The sequence below is a fragment of the Varanus komodoensis genome, unplaced genomic scaffold, assembly GCF_004798865.1.
Source record: "Varanus komodoensis strain SLA01 unplaced genomic scaffold, ASM479886v1 scaffold48, whole genome shotgun sequence".
NCBI lineage: Eukaryota > Metazoa > Chordata > Lepidosauria > Squamata > Varanidae > Varanus > Varanus komodoensis.
The window spans coordinates 691,182-707,156 of NW_025336059.1; the positions used below are offsets into that span (position 1 = coordinate 691,182).

The 15,975-nt window shown below is 60.2% G+C and overlaps 1 protein-coding gene across 3 annotated transcripts; it reads right to left on the reverse strand.

Annotated features, from left to right (window-relative positions):
• Positions 1–514: 514 nt before the first annotated feature.
• Positions 515–15,483, reverse strand: MFN2 (mitofusin 2). Of its 3 annotated transcripts, XM_044445433.1 has the most exons (20): positions 15,421–15,436; positions 14,434–14,501; positions 14,104–14,206; positions 12,174–12,352; positions 11,187–11,322; positions 9,842–10,004; positions 9,576–9,700; positions 9,349–9,457; positions 8,908–9,015; positions 8,479–8,632; positions 7,872–7,939; positions 7,620–7,741; positions 7,266–7,392; positions 6,895–6,999; positions 6,217–6,319; positions 5,881–6,101; positions 5,323–5,478; positions 4,458–4,654; positions 3,256–3,390; positions 515–2,732 (listed from the first exon to the last, which is right to left on the reverse strand). In XM_044445433.1, exons 4-20 carry the CDS (start codon positions 12,346–12,348, stop codon positions 2,663–2,665), a joined length of 2,274 nt encoding a protein of 757 aa, XP_044301368.1. In that variant the 5' UTR covers positions 12,349–12,352; positions 14,104–14,206; positions 14,434–14,501; positions 15,421–15,436; the 3' UTR covers positions 515–2,662. The 3 variants fall into 3 exon arrangements, 2 of the variants coding, with proteins under 2 accessions (XP_044301368.1, XP_044301370.1); XR_006416210.1 differs by lacking the exon at positions 15,421–15,436 and having other exon boundaries at positions 5,881–5,982; positions 14,434–14,899; XM_044445435.1 differs by lacking the exon at positions 14,434–14,501 and having other exon boundaries at positions 15,421–15,483.
• Positions 15,484–15,975: the final 492 nt, after the last annotated feature.

Consider the following 15,975-nt stretch of genomic DNA (forward strand, 5'->3'; position numbering starts at 1 on the left):
GCTGCAAGAAAAGTGAGATTTAGTTTTGAAACACGGCCAGTAAAATGGAGGTAAAAACATGCCAAAAGTGGCATAAAAATTATATGAAGATAATGTGGGGTGGAAGAGTGGAGATGACCTGTCTAAGCAGAGAAACCTAATAAAAGGACCTACGCTCAGCTGCACCGCCTGGATACATCACAGGCCACTGGTGAACCTGCCCCGATATGAGAAAGCATCTCTGGCCATGCGCAGAGTGCCTTTTGCATCTTCCCGATTCTAAAAGGCTGAAATGTTTCTAAAGTTCAGTTATGGGTAGTGAGGAGTTCTAGGGGGGAAATCCAGAGATATTTTAGGGCCTGCTCATGCTACCCTGAGTTTCTCCCTAACTGAAGCGGCCCTTGGCCCACAGGATGGCTCTGCTCAAGGCCACAATCCCCACCCCTGTTTAGGCAGAAAAACGGCAAGCAGGTCTTCGCCAAGGCTTAGACAATCAGAAAACATTTCCATCTGGGCTAAGAAAAGAAGCAGAAACTTTTGTCGAATTCATTTCTTTTACTGTTGGTTTCTATTTGTGCCAAACTCTAAGAAAACTGACCGCCAGAGCACAGTATGAGGTGGTGCTGGAAAAGCCCTCGAGTCAATGCAAGCGATCTGTCTGGGTTTAGCAGCAATAAAGAATAATACAGTAAAAATAAAGTGCATTCGTTTCAACTTTACAAAGAAGAAAAAGAACAATGAACTCTTTGTTCTGCAGCTCTGACGGTCTTGCTACCCAAAGCCAGAGTCAACAGCTGACTTGTCGCACCAGCTGAGAAAGTTAGCCAAATTGGGTTTTAAGAACTGAATGCCTTATTGATCGGGTTGAACTAAAAATTTGCCCGGAGGATTAATGGAGCTGGGGACCTCAGCGTGGGGGGGGGGGGCTTTAAACGACACCCGTTTCACCTTGTGTTTTCACCTGTGCACCTCTGCTGTCGAAGGGCCAGTTTGGAATGGGAAAAGCGGCACCTGAGCTGGGTCGGGGACAGACGCACGTGCAAACGCCGGACGCAAACTGTGCACAGCAGATACAGATCGCAGCGCCACGTTCCCCATCGCAACACGACACGCTACCGATGTGTATTTGCAAAGCGTGTCCTGTCCGAGTGTCTCCGGAATAGCGGGGTTTCTTGTTTGGAGCGGGTGCCGCGGGTGTGATGGGGAGCTGTGTTTCTCTGGTTTGTGTACACACACACACACACGGGGGGGGGGGGGAAATGTTAAATGGAGGTGGGGGTACAAGCCCAAATCAGCCACCTTCCCTTGTTTTGTGCTGAAATGCCTTCAGCCTATGTATGAAAATGACCGGGAAGCCATCGAAAGACCACAGTGTGCAGGAGTAAAAAGGAATGGTTTTTTCGAGGATCTGGAACAAGGATATTTAAGGTGTAGGGTGGAAAAGGAGCATTTTGTAGGGGGGGAAACAGAAAGGACTCGACTTCCCAAACAATCAACAGTAGACCCACACTAGCTCAGGAACTTAATAAAGATTCCCAGAGGTCACACTCTGGCCCCTTTTTTCTGGGCTGGGGGCATTTCAACCCTGCACTTTGCGATTCGCGGGTCCGTTCTCAGCAAATTCATCTGTGCTTACATTCGTTTCACTAACTTCATGAGGACTGGAAGCTGAATCCCACCCACCCGCCTAGTATGGGGAGGCTGCTAAATCTTGTCCACATTTCAGCCTCATCTGGGTGGTTTGCCAAGACCAGATGGGCAAACAGAAGCGCTTCACGGCTACCAGCAACGGTCCTTTCCCACCTAGCCAGACACACCTCACTAAACAAACAAACCAAATTTGGTTGCACAAACAGGACACCTTTGATGTCACCTGAATGCGCAAGAAACCCAACGTCCCCTCTGAAAAAAACAGAATTTCCCATCAGGGGAATAATTCTGTTTGCAATCCGTCTAGACTGCGCATGGCTTTCTTACGGGAGAGAAAGATCATGCCGTGGAGAGAACAATTGCCTCCTGCAGACAAAGGACATAACCTACCCTAAATTAATCACTTTTATCCCATTTTGATTCAGAAAAGGAGAGTTCTGGTTATGGGCATGCCTGCAAGGCAGACTTGAAAACCTGCTTTTTCTTTGGCTGGACAATATGCTTACTTCCCTCCCGGCAGTAGTGCCCAGGCCAGTGCCTTGGACTACAGCGCCCATAGTCCCCAACCACTGGCCATGCAGGGGACGCATCTGGAAAGCTCCAGGTAGGGAAAAGCTACCTTCTGGAATATAAGACGATTCCTCCCACCTTTTAAAAAACAAATCAGTGGACATTCATTCATTCATTAAGACTGATTAGACACCAAACCCGCCCGAAAGGGGATTTCTCAATCTTGACATTTCATCGTGGGCTAAAAAGAGAGCGTGGCGGAGAACACCTGCCTGTTCGAAAGGCGGACAGGCAGGCGCGCCTCCAGCTAAACTCGTTGCTCAAGGATCACCCGTGGGGGGCGGCGTCGGAGGGGGGTGTTGGAGGGACCGGGATCGTGCAGAGCGGAGGCATGGTGGGGAATCCCTCGGCCCCAGGGCGGGAAGGGGGCCTGGGAATGCGGGGGCTTCCCAGGAGTCCCCGCCACCTGGAGCTCTTCTCGCGAGCAGAGGTACGTGAAGCGCCGTCGCCCGCCTTCGCCGTCTTATCTGCTCTGCTCCAAGTACTGGTTCGTGAACATGTTCAGCTCGCTGTCCAACCAGCCCGCTTTATTCCTGGATTGGGGGGGGGGGGGGGGGTCGGTTCATCAAAAGACAGAGCAGGGCCGATGTAAGCGAGGCAGTGAGGTCCGTCGGGATGAACTGGGTTTTTTCACCTTTCCCCATACATCCAGTGACAGGCGGATGCCCCAGAACAAGGACCGCGTTCAAACGACATGACTACGTCGCACCTGAGGGTTAGGTCTGGGCTGCCATTGAAGCAACGCATGAGGAGGACCCATGGCCAGGACTGGGGGGAAGGAGGGGCCGTGGGAGAGGAATTGCAGCCCAAACCACCTGCAAGACACCCGGATGACAACAGGCCAGGGCGTCTTTCAGAGTACAGTAACCACGACGTCTTTCAGAGAACTGGACAAGGGGGTGCAAGCCGCCCATGGGCCGCATGGCACCCCAGAAAAGCTCTTGGGGGAGCATGGCAGCGGCGACGGCCAAGGGGAGGGCCCAAAACACCCACATTATGAAGAGCGCTGGGCTTCCAGCTCTCGGTGCAGAAGCCGGGCTCTGGGAAGGCACGCACCTGAGGAGCTTGGCTTTGCTCTGCAGCGTGTCGAGGACTTCGATTTTCTGATTCAGGGCACCGATTTCCTTCTCAAGCTCCGCTCTGGTGACATCGACCTGCTGGCAGAGCTGCGCAAAGGTTCCGGCGAGCTCTCTAAAGCAAGGGCGAGGAGGACACGAAGAAAACGTCAGGAACGGAAGATCGGGGTGGCAGGGGGAGAGCGGAGAGCGCAAGACAAGGAACAAGGAAGGGCACCGCTTTCAAATGTACGGATCTTCTCTGATTCATCAAATAATGCAGAGCAGAAAGTGCAACATTTCTTAAGGCGGACGCAAGCAACCAGCAACACACAGATCAAAACCAGCAACTGGCTTGTGCCTCACAGAGGCGCTCCGAAACCTGAAGGGGAGCTTTTTCAGTCCGAGCCATTCCCGGAAAGTAAATCCAGTGCTTCCCAAGGGCAGATCTGGAGCTTTTCGTCCGTGCTCAAAGCTCCCAGTTCTGCACCACAAATGCCCCGACTTCCAGCCACTGCCTCCACTTAGCTCCCTGCATGCCCTCAACACCGAGGAGCAGTTGGCACGCTGGAAGCAGAGTCCTGTGTAACCTTGCACCTTGCTTGCAAAATCTGTGTTCATGATTTTTTTTTCCAGTCCAAAAAAAGGCCCTTTTATAGCCGCATCCCCAAGAAACACAATACCCTGCAAAGCAACGTTGGCTTTTCCAGCTAGCGGGATTGCCCCAAATACCCTGAGCGCTGGAATGTTTGTGAACGTTCCGTGACAAGCACCTGCAGGAGCTGGGATGTTCACAAACATTCTGGAAAAATGGGACAGGCCTGGCAACGGAGGAAGGTGTCTTCAGGATCCTTCCAGATCAGAAGTTCCCGAGAGCCGCCAAGCCCATACGGGTTGGAGAGCAGTGTGGAAGCCGGCCTTGCAGACCCCGCTCGTTCCCGCTGACGCAAAGCCAGTGTGGTGTCGTGGTGAAGAGCGCGGGACTGGGACTCAGGCGATCCGGGTTCGAGTCCCCGCTCGGCCATGGAGCCAACTGGGGGACTTTGGGCCAGTCAGACTCTCGGCCCAACCTACCTCACAGGGTCGTTGTTGTGGGGAGAAGATGGAGGAGGAGAATGATGCAAGCTGCCTTGGGCCCTCTGGGGAAAAAGGCAGGATATAAATCGGGGCAGGGGGGGAAACCCAGAGCGGAGCCCGACTCACTGCTGGACTTGGTGGCTGCAGTTGGAGCCCGTGTAGCTGACGATCAGCTGCAGCTTCTCGCTGGCGTACTCCACGAACTGGCGCTTGAAGGCCCGCTCTTTGGCCTTGGTGGTCCAGGTGAGGCGCTCGTAGACGTAAAGGAGGCCGTAGAGGCCAAAGGAGAGGGCGATCAGCCTCCAGCCGACAGCTTTCCAGACCTGGAAAATCCGGGAATGCGGGGAAGGAGGGAGACGAGTGCTCGGCATCGTTTGGGAAGGCGGGCCTGGTGCTGGGGCTGCACAGTCCTTCCTCGCCTCTTACTGGCTGAACATATTGCCAAGGCATGCGCGCGCACACGCCAACGGCTCGGAGCGCGCACACGGAGCCCGGGAGCCGCTCGAGAGGGGACTGAGACCGTTTTGAGCCAGTCGCACTTCGCTCCGTGCATTATCTTTCTGCACAGTGGAATTCACCTCCCCAAGATCTCGTGACGGCTCCCGATTTAAAAGGGGGCAGGAGAAATTCTTGGAGGAGACGGACATGCCAGGGTGCTAGGCCTCATGATCACGGGCTATGTCCAGGTGTCAGAGGCAGCGCTACTACAGACACCGATGACTGGGGAGCACGGGCACGGGGGCCACTCAGGCTCCCTGCCCCCTTGAAGGCTCCTATGGGGCATCTGACGGCCTCTGCACAAACAGAATGCTGGGCTGGATGGACCCCAGGGCCTGCTCCAGCGTCCGGGCCCCTCATGTGGACTAGCATCAGTGCCCTGGTTTTAGAAGGAAGGGCTCTTCAGCAGCACCAGGAGGGGAAAAAGAGCAGGACCGTTCTGCACCGCCCTCGGGGGGTTTCGGAGCCCCCCACCCCCCACCGCCGGGCCTACCACTCCGCCGACCACGAGGATGCCCATGGACGTCCTGGAGGTGAGGGAGGCCAGGCCGGTCACCATGGAGACCATCAGCTCCTCCTGCGTCAGGGACCCCTGGGGCAGCGGGGGCAGGCTCGGGTTCGCCGGCGTCAGGGGCAGCGGGCGCGGGACCTGGGCACGGGGAGTCCTCCGGGTCAGGGGCGGCCCTGCGTGCCCCGCCATCCTTCCCCACCGAGCGGCTCCGGCCACCCCGGCGGCAGGACCCCGGGTTGGGCCCAGGAACACATGGTGGGGAACGAGCTCACCCAGGAGCCTCCCGGGCTCCCCCCCACCCTGCAAGTGTCCCGCACGGCCCCTCCCTGCGCTCGGAAGGGTGAAACGCCTCCCGGGGCACTTCGGGAGGGCCGAGGGCCCCCCACGTCATGGCCCCGCCCCTGTGCCACAGGCCCCTCCCACCGGACGGCGGCCCCCGAGAGCGAGAGGCGGCCCGCGGGCCGGAGGAGGCTCCGCACCCCGACCCGGCACGGCGGGCACGGCGCCCTCCCGCCCCGCGCCCCCCGCCCGGGCCCCCACCTGGTCGCCACAGCCCATCAGGGCCCGCCGGGTGCTCTTGGGGCCCAGGAAGCGGTTCACCAGCATCGTCCAGCCCAGGGAGAAGTGGAACTGGATGTCCTCCTGGAAGTCAGCACACAGCCGGTCGCAGTTCAGGTCGTAGCTGAGCGAGAAGCGCTGCCGCGGGAGCAGCAGGTCGATCTGGGCGCGCAGCGGGGCCGGCAGCAGCGGCTTCAGCCCGTCTGCAAGGAAAGCCGCGGGGCCGGTCGGCGGGGCAGGGCAGGGCGGTGCTGCCGAGCCCGGGGCCCTCCCGCCCCCGGTCCCCCCGCCCCAGAGGGGGCCCCCCACCCGGCTCACCGATCATCTCCTGCTGCGTGGCCTGCAGCGAGGCCGTGATGGCGCTGGAGCAGCGCTCCGACATGTTCCGCCCCAGGCCCTCCTCGACGTGCCGGTGCAGCTCCTGCAAGAGGCACGCGCTCAGGCCGGCTCCGGGCTGCCCTGCCCGCTCGGGGGGCCGCAGAAGGGCGGGCGACGGGCAGCAGGGTGAAGACCCGACTGGGAGGCCAACATCTCAGCTCGGACGTGCCAAGAACACGGAGTTTGGGCTTGGTGGTCGTTAGCGGAACGTACGAGTATCTCCACACAAAGCCGAGGCTTTAGGGCTGAGGTTTCCACTTTCTCCCAAGGACCAGGCAAGGTTCTAGTCCTCAAGGTCGTGACGGAAGGGCCGATTCAAACACTAGAGCCGCTCAAGCCCAGTAGTGCCAACTCTGACTGGCTGCGGCTGCTTTCCCGGGTTTCGGGAGGGGGGTCTTTCCCAGCCAGCCTGGCGAGGGAGGCCCGGTTCCAGGCCCCGTTTGGCTGGGCCACTGCCTCCCAGCCTCGCTGCCTCATAGCACCACTGCAAGGCTGAAACGGAGAAGAGCCAAGCAAGCCGCCCCCGGTTCCTGGCGAAGGGGAGAGAGGCCGGACACAAGTGCAGAGTTTTAAGTTATTCTGGGGGAAGCGGGCAAGGCAGTTCCCAGCACGACTCACGTTCTTGTAAACTTTGATGACCACTTGTGACGGGTGGAAGTCGAGCTGGAAATCTTCCACCAACACGGAGAGGCGCCGGATTTCTTCGGCCATGGCGTGCGACACCTGGAATTCAAGGCAGGCGTGAGGCAGGCCGGGGCGGGGGGCCCGTGCCCCCTCTCTGCACGAGGAAGGGCGGGACGGAGGCGGCGTGGATGCAGGCACCCGGGGGGACACGTGCCGGCGGACGGAGCCCAGACGGGGCCACTGCGGAGGAGGCCCTGCGGTGCCCACAGCCCCCACTGGCCCCAAGGCTGGTGGGCGCTTCTGCCCTGGACCCCCGACGGAAAGCTGGCCGTGGGGCTGCAGGGCCCCGGGAGGCCGCCCCTCACCTGCCGCTCCACCTCCTCCGTGATCTCCTTGATCTTCAGCTTGTAGTTGTGCGTGAGCAGGTCCAGCTGCTTGTCGATGAAGCCCAGCCGCTCCTGCCGCTCCTCCTGCATCTCGAGGCAGTAGACCCTGTGGAGAAAAGGGGGGGTGCAGTGCGTGGCCCGGGAGGGGCCGGCCTGGGGGGCCGCTGAGGGCCTGCCTGCCTGCCTCCCCTCCTGCTGGAAGGAGCGCCTCCCGGGCCCCCTGCGACGAAAGGGGCGGGCGGCTTCGTCCAGGTGCGCCGTCTCGCTCCGGCCACGGGGGCCCGGCCCCCAAGGCGCCTCCCCGCCCCCCCCGACGAGCCGCCCGGCCCCCACCTCTGCTCCTGAGCGGCCACGTGCAAGCAGTCCATGATGCGCCGGACCTCCTCCGCGATCTGCTTGGCCCGGACCGTGTGTTGCTCGAACTTGGTCTTCACGGCCGACTGCGAGATGCACTCCTGCGCGGGAAGAGGTGCGGGGGATCAGGCCCCGCGGGGCGTGAGCCTCCCTGGCCCCTCTGCAGCGCCCACCCCCAAGTGCCGCCCCCCACCCTCCCGAGCCGCCTCGGCTTCCCCGGGTCTCACGTGCCTCGAATCGCCGCTCGAAGTTCTGGAACTCGAACATGCGCACCTGGAATCCCTCGGCCAGCGCACCACCTGGGGCCAGAAAGCCGTCTGAGAAGAGCCACCCTGCGTGGCTTGAGAGGAAAAAGGCCGGCGGCTCCCAGCATAGCGGTCTCGGGCGCCCTGGGAGTTGCCGGCCTTTTCTCTCTCGCAACAGGCGCAGGATCGTGCCCCTGAAGATTCTGGCAGGGGCCAAAAGCTCTACGTAGTGACCGATGCCCGCAGCAGCTTGCGCACAGCAGCGGGGCCTTCGGGGTGGCAGCCCCCAAAGGAAGGTGCGCACGGCTCCCCTTTGCTCCCAGAAGACACTCTGCTCCTGCGCTGGGCGGGCTTTACTCGGAAGCTTTGGGGGACACATTCCAGTGGGGCAACTTTCTGTAGACAGTAGAAGGCTGGTCTTGGGAATTCGGGCCAGTCACTGACTCTCAGCCTGGCCTACCTCGCTGGGCTGTTGTGAGGGTGAGATGGGGAACAGGAAGCAGGACTGTGGAAACTTCCAGGCTGGGAAAGAGAGGAAGGTGTGGCGGGCCGCTGCCAAGGCCACGGGGGGGGGGGCAAGTCCCCTTCCTCACCTCCCTCAGGCATCCCCTGTGCTTTCTGGATCCTGGCACTCAAGACCTCCTTGGCAGAGACGAAGAAGATGCGGTCCCCGGCCTGCGCGCGGTCCACGACCCCCAGCTCGTCCACCAGGAAGCTGGTGCAGCGCTCCATGTGCTGCCGGCGAACCTGTCAGCAGGGAAAGGAAAGCGAGGGCCAGTGTGACCTAGTGGTTAGAGCATCAGGCTGGAGTTCAGCAGGGGGGCTCAGCCCTCGACTATGGACTTTGAGCCAACTGCGGGCTCTCACCCCAGCCTGCCTAACAGGGTTGTTGTGCGGATACACAGGAGAGGGGAACTACGCAACCCACTTGGGTTCTAAGCGTGAGGGAGGGAGGACAGGATATCCTAACACGCGAGAAGAGGGCCTGAGGAACGGCATTCCTGCTCCCGGGACAGGCTCACCTCCTCCATGTACTCCGGCTCGGAGGCCGAGGCGTCCCAGCGGTTGTTCAGGATGAAGATGTTGGGCCGGGAAAGCCGCGCGTTGACCTTGTGGAAGAACTGCTTCTCCTGGGCACGGGGACGGACAGGCCGGCTCAGCCCACGGGGGTCCCGCACCCCCCCAGACCGGGCTGGCCCCTCGGGAGCCAATCCCGCCCCCCGTGCAAGGGACATGGAAGGGCGCGCGCAGAAGGTCCGGGGCCTCTCCCGCGGAAGAGCAGCTCCCCGGGAGCTCTGGCTGCGTGAAAACGGAGCGCATGAATGAAAGAAAAACGGCATGCAAGAGAAATCACGCGAGCAGCAAAGGCTGCTCGGCTCCGTTCCCGTGCATGCAGAACCCCCGACCTTCCCGGGCACGGAGCCCCCCCAAAGCTTGCCCGGCAGGGGCTCCCCCGGCGCTACCGTCTGCATCAGCGTGGACTCGGAGTTGGCCACCAGAACGAAGACGTCGGCGTCCAGGCAGAACTTGTCGATCCAGCTGTCCAGCTCGGTCGTGACGTCGATCCCGGGGCTGGGGACAGAGACGGAGGCCAAGTCCAGGGGGGCCGACGCGGCAGCCCTCTCCCCGGCGGCTGAGGCAGAACAGCGGCCCCCACACTCGATCCCCCGCGCCGAAGCGGGCCGCTCACCTGTCCATCAGGACCAGGTCGTCCTTGAGGAGCGGGCACTTGCAGTTCGGCCACATGACGCTGACCAGCCCTCCGGCGGTCAGCAGCTCGTCCTGGTGCAGGGCGTGGGCCAGCTGATTGACCGTCTGACGCGGACAGAGAGACAGGTGGCTTTTCAGTGCCCGGCATTTTCGGGCGCTGAAAAATGCTTTGCGGGAGCTCCGGGGGCCACACGCCGCTCCCCGTCCCAGCACTGGGCAACCCCCTTTCCCAAAAGGGCCCCCCACCTTGACGCTCTGCTTCTCCTCGGAGCCCTCGGTGAGCAGAAAGGCGTCGTGGCCGTCGGTCCCCTCCACGCGGAGGAAGCAGTTGGTGGTGTGCCCGATGCCGGAGGGGAGGACCTTGTCCCACAGCATGGCGTTGATCACCGTGCTCTTCCCGTTGCTTGTCCTGAAGGGCGGCACGAGAGGCCTTACAACCCCCCAGGAGGGGAAACCCGGTCGACCCGCGTTGTGTCAGTATGTACAGGGCGTTTTGGACCCTCGCTCGATTCCACACAGAAAGGCCGAGCCTTGTCTGTACAAGAGCTGGGCACGGCTATCAAGCGCAGGCCAAACGGAGGAGTGTCGCCCTTTGCAGGGTCGCTGCAACTTGAAAACAACTGGCCAGCACATTGCAACGAGAGCAGCCAAACACGGCTTCTGTGTGTGATGGGTAAAAAGGAATGCTCCAGAAGGTCACCACACATGAGGAAGAGGGAATGGGGAGGGTAGAGAAAAATATATTTCAGGAGAAGTGGTGAAATGCTCCCACTTCCCGTCATCCTTAGGCCGTACAGCTGTATGTGCTGACAGCACTTTACAAAGAAAGATCCACCTGGTGGCAGGAAGGTGTTTGAGCGAGCAGGGAAGGTGTTCTATAGAAAACAACTTCCTTAATTTAGAGATTAAACCCAGCAAGGCAGAGGTGCTGCTCACGGAGGCGTGTAAGTGGAGCTGCGGGGCTTTTCTGGAAACAGGCTGCTTCTGGGCCCAGTTCTTCGGCTTCTTTGTGAAGAAAGACACTCTGTGGGACAGCGTCAGGGCTGGGGAGGCCGGGGCTCTGATCTCCCCCCAGCCACGAAGCTTCCCTGGCTGAGTGGCCTTCCTTGGGCCACTCAGCCTAGCCCACCTCACAGGGCTGTTGTGGGGATGTACATGGAGGGGGGAGCAGCCCCCCCGGCTTGGATTCCTCCCAAGAGAACAACAGGCGAGATAAAAACAGCCGCGTCAAGGGCAGCACACAAACAGCTGGGGGGCGATGCAAACACGCCCCAAAGCCAAGGCCCCCGTCATCTGGCGCAGCAGCTGAAGGAAAGACTGGCACTGCAGTTGCAGAGATCTGGGGGGCTTTAGGCTGGAGAGGCCGGATTATCTGCGGCTCCTGTGACACCCGTGCGTGCGCACGGGTGTGCGCGCGGGCGTGTGTCCGTCCTAGTGTGGCATTCGCCCACAATATCTGGGAGTCAAATTCTCCAGCGGAGCAGCTGCGAATAAACTGGGAGGGTGACTCGCGCCCGTCGGCATCCGCTGGCAGACACGGCCCGCCACCCGAGTCGCCGGCGGCCAGCAGGGACGCTCGCGCCGAACTCACCGCCCGAAGAAGGCCACCTTCATGTGCCGCCGGGCCAGGACTTCGGCGATGCCGCTGACCTTGGACAGGTAGCCCTTGACCTCCTGCACCTGCTCCTCCGTGGTGACCGGGTCCAGCTCCGCGTTCCTGTGCGTCTCTGGAAGCAGAAAGGCCGCTGGGCTCAGGCCAGGGGGAAGGGGCGGGCGCGCGTCCGGCATCATTCGCACTGTTCCCGGGCGCTTTTGGGGCGCACGACGGGAGAGCGGGGAAGGCCGATGCGACGTTGAAACAGTGCAAGGAAAGGGGAGGGACGCCGGAAACACGGGAGGAAAAGCCGGCGGCGTCCCAGGAAAAGTCATTTTCCTGTCTGGGCCACCCCCTCCCGGTGCACTGGGGGAACGTCCAACTGCCACTCGCCCCCCCAAGCCCCCCCACTCCCGAACTGAACCTGGCCCTTGCAGGGCTTGCGACCAGTACGAAGGAACATCTGGGGTGCGATGCTAGAATTAAAAGCCATCAGGGCGCCGTTGGGGGGAGGCGGCCCTTGCAAAAAGCCCCAGGTTTGGGTCCTGGCACCCCACTTCTGGGGAGCTCGGGCAGCACAGCAAGGAAGGGGCCAGCTTAGCAAGCAGTTTGCGTCGATTTTGTCCTACGTGTAACAGCTTTGTAAAAAAAATGGATGGGAAACTTTTTCTGCATGTTAGAGTCCAGCCCCTTAACCTTCCAACGCTGCCAGGAGTACTTTTTCTATCGCCGCTTGCTGTACCTAAGCCTTAATGTTTGCTTGTTTCTCTCGCCATCAGTTCCACGCTGGCCAGAGCTCCTATCCGGCGCAGAAGCCCTCGTTACCAGCCGTGGCTAGTTCAGAAGCTTTTAAGAAGCCTTCCCCCAAGTCCCTTGGTGAAGGAGGAAGGGAGCCGTCACGTCTTGCTTTGTCCGTCTGGCCACTCGCCCGCACGGCGTTTCGAGTCGCCGAGGGTGGCCAGGGGAAGTGCGAGGCTGACCCACCTTCCAGGAACGTGGCGCTCTCTTGGATGTAGGAGGCCAGCTGCTCAAAGATGCCATTGATCTTCTTCTTGGCGGTGACAAAATGCTTGAGCGGGGAAGCGCTGACTTCCGCCATGTGTCTTTTGTCCTTCTTGTTGGCGACGATGGAGTTGGAGCGGGTGAACAACAGGGACATCGCTCTGGAAAACGGGAAGGAAAAGTGGGCAGTGTGGACAAGTGGCGAGAGCGAAGCTCTGGGGCGAGGCTGGGCTTGGGGAGAACAGCTGGGCTTGGCTGCAACGCCGGCAGCGGGGCGAGGGGACACTGGCTGCCACTGCAGCTGGGTGGCACGATCCTGCGGGAGCAGAGAGCAAAGCCGCTTCGGCCTTTGGGGAGAAGAGAAACCCGCACAAAAGCCGGAAGCAAGCAAAGAACCGGTGAGCTGCAGGGGCGGCGGGATGGGGAGCTGAGAAGGGCCGGATTGCTATCCTAGATGCGTAAAAATACGACCGACCGACAAATACCCGTTGGCCTCTTGTTTGTTTTACATGTCAAGGCCAACCGTGGCAGTGCTGACCCTTAAGGAAATCAAATACGCCCCTCTTCTACTCCTTGTTAGCTCGTGCTTAACCCTATTAACTTGGAATTTGCGGCCACGGGTCTAGAGCGTCACACCATTAAATAGCACTGGAGAAAAATACATGAGAGGAAAACACCCCTCTTTGTGTCCTGCAAGGGAGCAACCAGAGGTTGCCGGAAGGACGGAAGCGACCCGCAGCGAGGCGCTTCGGACATTCTCGGTCCAATCCTGCACAGGAGAGAGTGGAAACGTGCCGTGCAAACGGAAGCCCGAGCGAGGCTTCCTACCGATTCAGGAGGGGGAGCGTCCATCTGATCCCTGGCACCTCCGGTTTTAAAGGATCGGGAGAAGGTGCTGGGAAGCGCCTTCTCTCTCCGAGCCCAAAGGCACGGCCCCCAACCGGAGCAGTCGGAGCCCCCACCCAACCTCTTGGGGCCCACGGGCACCTTCAGAAGTATGCGCAACTGGGCCAGGCACCCAAACAAAACGCCTGTTTGGGGTCCAGCTGCGGCTTTTTCAGCAGCATCTACACTGAGCAAAGACATTTGTCATTATTTCACGGCTGGCAGCACGACATCTCTTTCAGAAGGGATTATCTGATCCTGCTAATTGCGGGCAAGGCAAGGCACTTAATTCAGCTCTGAGACACGTGTTTTCAAACTTCAATAGTTGCATCTTTAAGGGTGGAACCACTAACACAGCTAAAAGATGCTCTGGGGGGGGCGGAGTCCTTAAAATTCACCAGTGTACAGTCTTGGATATTATCTACTTGCTTCCTGGAAATCCACAAGGAGTCAATGGATTCTGTGCACCCTTTTTACTCTGAAAAGACAGATATCGGAATACGGGGAGGGGCTAAACACCACTTTCCCATAGTGCAATGGCTTAAGAAGCCACTGCCATGTTTATTCCTGTCTTTTTTCCTCCTGCAAGGAACTCAAGGTGGCCTGCAAGGTTGTTCTCTCCATTTTATCCTCAAATGTAATAAATCAAATTGAACAATCCGCACAACAACCTTGTGAGGTACGCCAGGCTGAGTGTCTATGACCGGCCTGAAGTCATTTCAGTGAGCATGGAGACCTGCACCTGGATTTCCCAGGTCCAGCCCAAAAATAAACAAATAAAATCAATAAACCAATTATCCTGCATTGCATCGCGGATCTTAGGTTGCTTTGATTATTTGAATGAGTGAAAGATAAACTCCAAATGGATGCATACGTGGGCCTTTGGTCTGGTTTTGTTGAAGCTGCGTACCTTTTATACGCATTCCTTAGTATAAATATATGCAAATATTTTTAAAATTGGGAAATATGTTACGAATGCCCCAAAGTAAACAATATTTAGCTGCTGTAAGTTAGTTCTCCAACTTACTTTTAAGATGCAGCGTTTTCACAAGCCGAACATGATCCGTACGTTCTCTTCCAAGCAGCCGGGATCAACACAACAAGCAGCGGCAGAATCCAATTTTCCGTCACTGTCGGGAGAGAAAGATGCGCCGGATTAGGAAGCGCACATGCCCTGACCACGTGCTGCTGCCTGCGGCTTCCACAAGTGACACAAAACACCTGCAGCTCAGCCGGCACACACACACCTGCGCAACGGGCGCTCCTTCGGCCCCGTCTCTCCCCGACCCGCTCCAGCCCACTCGCAAGAGATTCTGCGAGATGTCCAAAAAAGAAAGACAAATCAGCACGAGCAAACCTCACGCTTGGCCAGCAGATGCGGCTTCTCCTCCCGTTCCCGCAGAAGCGTCTCACTGCTCCTTTTTGCTAGAGAGTCAGGCAGGAGCAACCAAGAAATACGTATAATAAAATCGCGCTGCAGCTTCGACATGGACCCAGGGTCAGGGTGTGCCTTGTGCGGGTTTAGACACAAACAGAAACGCCCTGCGATTCCCCGCCTGTCTGGCCGAGGCACGCCGGCAGCCGCAGGGTAATCTGCCTCAATACGCGCAGGGATGCCCCTCGGCTGGCATGGGATTTGCGCACAACGGGCAACGCACGGCCCACGCAAGACGCGTGCCCGCCTTCGAGGGCCCACCGGGCTGCGACCCAGCCTGCACCCCCCTGGGGAAGCCAGGCCACCGTGGCTCAGGTCGTGCTGGGCTGGCATCCCTTAGCCGGCCCCCGGTGCTGGGGCCACTGGATGGCGCCCCCCCGGCCACTCTGCGAGGGGGGGCTCGGCCGGGGAGCGGCCTTGCCGGGGTGGCCCCTTCCGCAAATGTCCTGCCCCTGCAGGCGGTCCTCCCGTCGCCACCGGGCCAGCGGGGCCGCTCCGGGAAGGATCCCGGCCAGCGGCTCGCCCCCCCCCCCGCGCCGCGGCCCCGGGTGCAAATCAGCCCGGCCGCCCCCCCCAGGGCGCCGGGGAGCGCGAGGGGGCCGCGCTGCCAGGAGCGGCGTGCGGTGCGGGCGGGGCGCAACCCGCAAGCAGCCCGCCGCCCCATCCTCACGGACACGCGACTGCCCCGGGGAAGCGCCGACACGCGTCCGCCGAGAGCAGGGCCGGAGCGCCGCCGCGGAGGGGAGAGGAGGGCGTGGCGGGCCAGCCGGTCTCCCGCGCCCCGCGCCGCCCTCCCCACGTGCGCGGCACACGCGAACGCGCCCCCCGCCCCGCAGCCGCGCCCCCGGGCAGCCCGCGCGCCGTCGGGGCCCGCTGACACGCGTCGCCCGGCTCGCGCCCGCCTCTCACCTTCACCTCCCCTCTCGCCTGCGCCGCTGCAAGCAGGAACCCAGCCCGGGCCGCGTCAGAGGCGCGCCGGGCGGGGCGTCACCCTCCCGCGACGCGCGGTGCCCCGCGGCATCATGGGACTTGGAGTCTGCCGGGGAACCGCGTCTCCCCCTCCTCTCTCTCACTGTTCCCGAGGCTTAGCTGAGACAGCTCAGTGGGAAAGCGCTCTGCACATGCTCTGTGCTCCCAGAACGCACGCATTGCCCAGCCAACTGGTGGTGGGTCTCTACTTCGAAGGCGGGGAAAGCATGGTCCCCCAGATGTGGCTGGATCGCAATGTCCATCATCCCCATGCAGCACGGGGGTAATGGTGCGTGCAGTCCGACAACATCTGGAACGTTATGGATCCCCCATCCCTGGTTTGCTTCTTAGTTCTGACAGTGCAGGACAGAGAAGCAAAAAAAAAAAAAAAACCCCAACAAAAACTAAATGCACTCTGCACATGCTCAGAGACCTTTGAGGCATTCCGCACACATGCTCAGAGGCATCCTATATGTTCAACTCCACCTTTGCCAC

Excerpts from the sequence above, each read along its gene's own strand:
- MFN2 (XM_044445435.1), bottom strand. The coding sequence starts at position 12,348 with ATGTCCCTGTTGTTCACCCGCTCCAACTCCATCGTCGCCAACAAGAAG. Across the intron at positions 11,323-12,173 it reads GAGCGCCACGTTCCTGGAAG|AGACGCACAGGAACGCGGAG; the intron begins GTGGGTCAGCCT and ends TTCTGCTTCCAG. Across the intron at positions 7,000-7,265 it reads CGGAGGAGGTGGAGCGGCAG|GTGTCGCACGCCATGGCCGA; the intron begins GTGAGGGGCGGC and ends CTTGAATTCCAG.